General features: G+C 38.3%; 1 protein-coding gene across 1 annotated transcript; it reads right to left on the bottom strand.

Annotated features, from left to right (window-relative positions):
* Window positions 1-990: 990 nt before the first annotated feature.
* Window positions 991-8,535, bottom strand: LOC121367235. The gene is made up of 4 exons (XM_041491344.1): window positions 7,472-8,535; window positions 7,139-7,182; window positions 3,779-3,811; window positions 991-3,568 (listed from the first exon to the last, which is right to left on the bottom strand). The coding sequence occupies exons 1-4, from the start codon at window positions 7,816-7,818 to the stop codon at window positions 1,047-1,049; spliced, it is 2,946 nt and encodes a 981-aa protein (XP_041347278.1). The 5' UTR covers window positions 7,819-8,535; the 3' UTR covers window positions 991-1,046.
* Between the last annotated feature and the right edge of the window lie 212 nt (window positions 8,536-8,747).

The following is an 8,747-nucleotide window of genomic DNA, read 5'->3' as shown; positions in this document are numbered from 1 at the left end:
AATGAAAGTTTGCATCCATATGCAGTCTCAATGAAGGTTACACAAATACTGCTATAGGGCCTAGACGTATTTAAAGCTAAACAAAACAAATTCTGACATGTATTGTTAAATTATGGGCTCACTACACAGTTCATTTCCGGGTGAGATTTCATTCATCATGGTCCACTATAGTTCCTAATTGTGACACATTTTATGGTTTACATATTCACTTCTTGGAAATGATGAAGAATTAAAACAATATGTATGTTTAATGGTAAGCCTCTGGCTGTATTTTGCCCATGTTATTTTGTAATATTGTGCATTAACCTTTGGGACATGGGTGTATAGCGCAAGAGACAGCTGGAGTGTATCGATTAATGAATCACCTGTTCAGACCGGTACTATAGCCAAATGCAGTCATATAGCAAAAAACAGATACGGAAATGTTCTCAATTATGGAGTGAAGATAAATTCTTATAAAATGTATGTTCGCAATGGTGTATGTTGTTAGTGCCAACGAGAACCCGTTCTGTTGGCACTCTTTATTTGAAGTTGGGTAATTTAACATGGGTTTCAATGGCAGATGACATCTGTGTAGTGAGACATATATACATAAGCGTGAACCGAAGGGACGTTGTGCACAGTTTTGTATGATACATACAGTGGAAGGATCCTGGTTGAAAACAGATTAGTCATAATACATTTATTATAAGTTTTATTTCTAATTATGTTCTTTTTTCAGTTTATTGTTCCAGATAATACATCTGGATTGACTTAACGGCCACAGAAAAAAGAAAGAAAGAAATGTTTTATTTAACGACACACTCAACACATTTTATTTACGATTATATAGCGTCAGACATATGGTTAAGGACCACACAGATTTTGAGAGGAAACCCGCTGTCACCACTTCATGGGCTACTCTTTCCAATTAGCAGCAAGGGATCTTTTATTTGCGCTTCCCACAGGCAGGATAGCACAAACCATGGCCTTTGTTGAACCAGTTATGGATCACTGGTCGGTGCAAGTGGTTTACACCTACCCATTGAGCCTTGCGGAGCACTCACTCAGGGTTTGGAGTCGGTATCTGGATTAAAAATCCCATGCCTCGACTGGGATCCGAACCAAGTATCTACCAGCCTAACACTGAGGCTGGCCGCCAGACTGAGAAAGAGAATAAGTAGGAACTTCACTATTGATACACTCAAATTATTAGTATTAACCATACTAGCAATGGGATTCACAGAGTCTGCTATTCGTATTGCAAATAATTCTAAACGGGAATCATTTACCCTCTTCTCTAAAAGATATTCTTTTGTGGACATGTTGTTAGCAACAGTTAATGGAAGTTGAAGCTCATAAAGATTCGTAATTGCAGGGTTTGTCTCCAGTACATATTGCAGCAGTGTTTCAACACTCAAGCAGAACACATTTGTATTTACCTGGTTAGCATGTTCGACATCTTTTAAGTACTGAAGTACAAACGTTTCCAATTGTTTTAAGCCATCTGTGACCTCGTAAATGTCAGAAACCAAAATCATTCCAATGTAGAGTGAATCAGAAAACCATAACTTAAATATTCTGTCCCAGGCAGCATAACAACCACTTGATAACAATAAGGCTATAATTTCTGGCCTCCACAGAGGTTTTTCATTATCCTCTTCAAAGCAGTCTGATATCTCCTGAAGAAGACGAGAGAGAATAGGGAAAAACATAGCTTTATCAGATGAAATGATATCGACTTTAAACTGTTCTTCTGTGAATTGCAGAAATGGGAGATGGTGTTGGAGTAAAATCTGAGTAACGGCCCAGTGCAGTACTCTCCACCGTCCATGGAATTTGGCTGTAGCTGTTATCAGAAACGAAGCTGTTTCCAGTTTTCCCTTTTGTAAGCAAAGACGCAAAAGTGTATCAAGCGTGTCTAGTGTTAGCAGTTTCGGATTCATAATATTGTGGATAGATTTAGTTATTTGTGAGTTTTCAAGTAATGAATAACAAGAAAGTTCCAGACACTTTTCCGTAACAAAGGAATCATCATTATCTACACAAAATGCTATTAAATCTTCATTTCCCAAAAATACACTGCATTCCAAAGCTTTACGCATCAGCACATTGTATTTCGTTTTGTTAAGAAGTATTTTGGCCTTGCCAATTAACCCCATTGCCAAACAATCCAAGCCCTTCATTATCAAATGACAAATAAAATTATCATACTCAAAATACAGGTCAGTGGGTTCTAGGGAAAATGAATATTCCCCCTTTTGGACGTTCCTGGCGATGTAGTACTGCATACTTTTGCTGAAAATAAGTTTTGTTCTAATAAATCTGCGGCCATTGTTAAAACTGAGTATTTGTAAAACGGTCTTTTTATGCCAACTTTCATGGAGCAAATATTTAACAAAAATGAAATCCTCAAATGAAGGATGACAAAGAATAGAATTCATGTTTCCGTTTAGCATTTCCTCTGTTAGTCGTTTTGCCAGGAATTCAAAGCTAGCGTGTTCCACATGGACAAACAAGGATTCGTTGGTAGAATCAACCTCACTTCTAACATATTCGTTAAGTTGTTCTAAAGTACAAAGCTGCAATCCGGTTTCTATGTACCGTTTACAGAACTTAATAAATACAGCATCTGCGATTGACTGGTGAGAGAAGTGAAAGGAAGCTGTGGCTTTTCTGTATGTTACATACACACCAATCATCATGTCCAGTTTGTCGTGAATGTTCCCTAGAGTAACACGTCCCTGGATATCAAGCGTTTCTGAGCAGTTTCGAATAATGTTGGCCACTTCAGCATCTTTCTCGTTTGGATTCAGTAGGCTTGTTTGAACGGTTCCGTTCTTGAACATAAGAATTAACAAAGCGAGATAAGCTAATGGGTCTGTACGCTGCATGACCTTTAATTGAGAATTCAAGAATTCCAAAGGCTTTTCGAAATATTTCATCTTTCGTTTTTGCGCTGCTTCACAGGATGCATAAAACGCACAGCACTGAGGGAAACCAATCCCAATTTCACACTGAGCTGCTACTCTCTTAATATCTGCTTTGGATACGTTTACCGTGCAGCCAAGTGAACTCCTCAGGATAGAAAACATAATATTTTCCTTTTCATCTGCAGAAAGCTTGTGCTTGTCATCACAGAGAGAAATATGTTTCCCTCTCCCAAATAATTCAACTTCAACTTCAAGTGAATCAGAACAGTTTGCATATATATTTGACCGAGATGTCATTATAAGGCAGATGTTTCCTGATGAAATCCGGCTATGCATAGCACGAAACTTCTGACTCCATAAATCTTTAAGAACAGATGAGAGGTTCGTCTTTCCAAGGATGTCGTCGATTAGAATGACATATCTCTTGTTGTGTGGAATGAGGTCCCACTGAAATGCATCATTTAGGATCAGCGGAACACAGCCATTCTTGGAAAGTTCTGTCAGGAGGTAAAGTGCAATTTGTGTCTTTCCAGATCCACTCTGCCCGGTCACGGTCACCACACCATGGCGTTCTATTATTCTCATTGCTTCTCTTGTGGCAGCAGTTACGACGAATTTACTTGGACTGAAGTCGCACATCATACTGCTAGTTGTTACTGGAAATAGCAAATACAAAAGTTTAAAGTTAACACATGTATACATGCACAGTAGTGGAAGCACACAAACATACACATGAGAGAGAGAGAGAGAGAGAGAGAGAGAGAGAGAGAGAGAGAGAGAGAGAGAGAGAGAGAGAGAGAGAGAGAATTACTAAAACAGCACAGACCAGTAACCTGGTTTGAATATCAAACTTTTAATATACTCACGTTTTACATTTTTCAGTAAACTGTTCCCAAAACCTACAAAACAAATAAAATAGGCATATAGTGTACTCTGATGAAGAATAAATATGAAAATTTAATATTGCACAATTATAATGTACTTGCATGTATAAACATGTATAATGAATAAAAACGAAACCGAAATAATGAATTTGTAAATATACTCTGTCAAAAAAGAAACACATAGGGGAAATATTCATGAAATGATCTCTTTAATACAAAGTGACATAATTTCGTTATTTAATCGTATCACAGTCAAATTTGACATGAGTATGTGACAATGTTCTTGCTATGGACCGACGGCAGTGGAGGCGTTGTCGTCACCAAACAGCGTCACATGAGGGTGTTGAAATCAGTACCTTGTGTGGCCCCCCAGCAGCAGCAATCACTGCGCGACATCTCCTTGGCATAGACTGAATGAGTCTCTGAATCCAGGCACATGACATCCTAGCCCATTTTCCCTGCAGTGCAGGTGACAGTTGCGGAAGCGTCTGAGGCTCCGGGTCACGCTAGCGTACACGTCTGTCCAGTTCATCCCATAGATGTTCAATGGGGTTGAGATCTGGCTATGACAGTACATTAATGTTCTCATTCTGTAGAAAATCAATTGTTACATGTGCCGTATACGGCCTGGCATTATCCTGCTAAAAGAGTTCTCTCTGTCGATCCAAAATGAGAAGCATGTGACGATGAAGAATTCCATCCGGTAGCGTACAGCTGTCAGGTTGCTTTGTACGAACACAAGTTCACTTCTGCCGGTGTATGAAATGGCTCCCCACATCATGACACTCCCTCCACCGAATCTGTCAATTTGGGCAGCGCAGTTGTTGGCAAAACGTTCACTGCGGCATCTGTAAACACGTTGTCGTCCATCACGTCGCTGTAGAAGGAAATCTGACTCGTCGCTGAACCATAGTCGCCGCCAGTTTCCCCAAGTTCCACCCCTGTACATTTGTGCACCAGCGAACACGTAAATGTCGATGTTGATGTCGCAGGACGGGGCCAACATACGGTCTCCTAGCCCGTAAACCAGCTTCTCGAAGTCGGTTCTGAATGATTTGTGCAGACACCCTTCTCAAACCAAAAAACCGATATTTTGTAAAATCAAACACTTGTCTTCTTTCCCTATCACCTATGCGTTTCTTTTTTGACAGAGTATATGTTGATGTAATAACATGGCGGTGTAAGGGCGTCAAAATTAGCCATGTGAATGGCAGCTGTGCCAGGATGATGCATATCATGCAGGAGGTTTCTAATGGATTAAATTTTGGCAGCAGATGTCCGACATCTACAAGATTCATTCTCTGTTGATGTTTCCGTCATAACACGATCACATAGATACAGTGAGTGTATATGACCTTCTTCGACACATGTGACACATGGTCTACCTCGCTGTTGATGGTCGAGTGCTGCACCAGTTTGTAGCACACGTGTCCCAAGGTCGTAAAGTGTTCCTCAATTCCATCCCAATACCTGTGCAACAACCAATACTGACATTCCACCAATACATGATACAAATAGCACACGTATTTTGAAAATTGAAACGCCATGGCATTGCAAATGGGAGTAAAATTATCCTTTAGTGGTTCTTTTTTAATTTCTTTTTTATTAGTATACTATGTATATGTCAATTGTTAGGTGCAAACAATAGTCATGTGACCCATGGCACGTGCAAGGCCACTTTTGTCGTAAAGAGTCCCTAAACTCCACCCCAATACCTGTGCAACAACCAATACGGTCAGTCCACCAATGCATCATACAAATAGCACACGTATTTTGAAAATCAAAACGCCTTGGCATTGCAAATGGGTGTACAATTATCCTTTAGTAGTTTTTTTTTTAATTCCTTTTTTTATTAGTATACTATGTATATGTCAATGGTTAGGTGCAAGACCACTTTTGTCTAAAACCTATGAACGTGCGGCATACTTAGCTAGTACATTCTGTTTAGTAAAATGTGTATGTTTCACGTTTAACATTGTGTGTGTGGGTAAAGGGCGCGACTCATCATGTACAGTCGGTCTAGAATCGATCCCAGTCGATAGGATCATTAATACACCACGACTGGCATATACACATCTACTATGTGCTATTCTGTCTTTGGGAAGGTGAATATGCTACTAATGGAATAATGTAGCGGGTTTCCTCTCTAAGACTAAATTACCAAATGTTTGACATCCACTAGCCGATGGTCAATAAATCAATTTGCTCTCGTGGTGTTCTTAAACAAAACCAATTTTAACTTTAAAAATGTGTGTGTGTGTGTGTGTGGGGGGGGGGGGGGGGTTTAACATGCCAGAGAAAAAAATATGGTCGTGTTTAATTTTTTTTTTTTTTTACTCTTTTCATCTACACATTAAAAACATTAGGATTGGCACCTTTTTTTGTGAAAGAGTCGGGGTTTTTTTTAATGCTTTATAATTCTTTACGAATGTGAAATTTCAATTTTGGTTCAGTAGTTTAGCATTTTGTAAACATAAAATACAACGATGGCTGGTGCTGGTTTTGTCTATCTTTTGTTTTCATCCATGTGGGAGTATTCAAAATCGGCTTTCTTCATCATTAATGGTGTGACATATATTCAATATAAAATAGTATGTCACAACTATGTTGTAAAGCCCCTGGATACGGTCTCAGAGAAAACAGATTGTGAACAATACCTGGATATATATCTGCAAATAATACTTTTATACAACACAGGGTCAAGCAAAGTACATCATTGTAGAAGCTGTTTTATGGAAGTCAACTGAATATGATATAATAAAAGTTGATTAATGTAGGATTCCCGATTAAAAAAACCAAGCAATTTATTACTTTTGTTTTGAACTACAGTTTTGTATTACAAACACCTGTCGCAATTGATGAGACAAGGACTGGGATGTGGGTTGGAAAGCAAAATAAGTTGAAAGATAGGAGGAGCTGCCAGATCACGTAAAAATGAGATGGAATTCAAGGAGAGAAAGGAAAGGGGCAATGGGATATAACAAAAGGAAGAAAAAACTAAATATATTTTGGTTTACAATTTGATTTACTAACAGAAACAAAATGTATCAATAGGTAAGTCTATAGAGCCTCTAAGAGCGACCGAAACGTTAAATGCATTATTTTGGACACACTATCCACCTATAATGAAATGGCAGCTATGTCTGTAGATGTTTCTGTAATTCCTTGGAATTTGCTTGTGCAAACAGTATGTATTTCAAATATAGTTTTAAATAAATCACAGCTATGACACATGAGATATTCAGTTATTCGTTAACAATAGGATGTAACATGTAACAGTACAAAAAACAATAGGATGTAACAGTAAAAAAAAAAAAAATTAATAATAATTTAAAAACCTACTTTCATCTGTGCCTTTGGTGACTTCAGGTGCAGATGTGGCAATTCTGAAAGAAAAAACAACACGTTTTTTAAGTGTTGAGAAAACAAGTGTGGGAAAGTTCATATAAAAGATACCTGCTAATGGTCTCATGGATGAATTGGTTAAGCCATGGGCTCGTAGCCGGTATGTACTGGATTTGCAACCAGTCCTCAACTGATGTGTTCATTAACTACTTTCACGTGCTTGATAAGTTGTATGTTGTGACTAGCAAGTGCTACAGTTGACTTTTGTTTTGTTTGTTTGTTTGTTGTTGTTGTTTTGTTGTTTTTTATATTAATAAATAAACGATTAACCTTCTGTCTTTATGCAAACTCTTCTTTGATGGAGTCTGTTTCACTTTATCCTCTCCAGTGTCCATCTCTGTCCCGCTGGAACAAGAATACCACTCATCTGAGTCACTTGATACATCCGAATCGATCAAAGAATCATGATTTGGTGGTTTTCTGTCTTGACGATCTTCATGTGTAACAGATCTATCTGACTGACCTACATGTTGACTTTCCTTTAATACGATTGGTTTGTCTTTCCATTCCTCGTGGTCATTGTCAGGATCGTCACTGGTATCTGACTCACTTGAATAGGAATCCAAATCATTTGGATAAAAGTCAAAACTGCTCTCCGTGTCTTGTCTCGAATCCATTTTAAGTTAGCGCTGGTAAACGGAAAATACAATGTCCCTATATCCTGTATCAAACTATGACTGAATAATTGAGGGGAGTGATAAACCACTCCCTAGATGTTGTCATGATTATGGCAGGAGAGTGATTTTTTGCAGCTGCGAGAATCGATATGACTTTCAAAGATTGTTATTTTCCACAAGGTTTTTTATTATTGAGTCCCCATGATCAGGTTGTAGGTAGCTCCTTTTAAGTGATGTGCATATTACCTCACACTTGTCACAGTGTGTTTACAAGATAAAAATCGTTGTTAAGAATGTATATTATTCCTTTTCAGCATGGCTCGAGACACTGTCTATGACTCTCTTTGGGGACTATTCCCTAACTTGAGGACATCGGTCTTACATGCTCTCCACATAAAACAGGTAACACCAGTCTGATAAATATATTGTGTATTTCATATATTCAGTGGATACCAATAAGACGCTGTCTATCTATTCGACATCTTCTGTGGATACCAATAAGACGCTGTCTGTCTATTCGACATATTCAGTGAATACCACTAAGACGCTGTCTGTCTATTTGACATATTCAGTGGATACCAATAAGATGCTGTCTATTGGACATATTATGTGGATACATGCTCTCCACATAAAACAGGTAACACCAGTCTAATAAATATATTGTGTATTTCATATATTCAGTGGATACCACTAAGACGCTGTCTATCTATTCGACATATTCAGTGGATACCACTAAGATGCCGTCTATCTATTCGACATACTATGTGGATACCACTAAGACGCTGTCTGTCTATTCGACATATTCAGTGGATACAAATAAGACGCTGTCTATCTATTTGACATATTCTGTGGATACCAGTAAGACGCTGTCTGTCTATTCGACACATTCAGTAAATACCATTTAGAATCTGTCTGTCTAATCGACATAT

Source organism: Gigantopelta aegis, unplaced genomic scaffold (genome assembly GCF_016097555.1).
Source record: "Gigantopelta aegis isolate Gae_Host unplaced genomic scaffold, Gae_host_genome scaffold71, whole genome shotgun sequence".
Lineage (NCBI taxonomy): Eukaryota > Metazoa > Mollusca > Gastropoda > Neomphalida > Peltospiridae > Gigantopelta > Gigantopelta aegis.
Note: the sequence above shows the minus strand (reverse complement) of the source record. Positions and strands in the feature narration are given on the sequence as shown.

Coding starts and splice junctions, on each gene's coding strand:
- LOC121367235 (XM_041491344.1), bottom strand. CDS start 7,818: ATGGATTCGAGACAAGACACGGAGAGCAGTTTTGACTTTTATCCAAAT. Junction 7,183..7,471: donor AGTTTGCATAAAGACAGAAG/GTTAATCGTTTA, acceptor TTTTTCTTTCAG/AATTGCCACATCTGCACCTG. Junction 3,569..3,778: donor TTTACTGAAAAATGTAAAAC/GTGAGTATATTA, acceptor TGCTATTTCCAG/TAACAACTAGCAGTATGATG.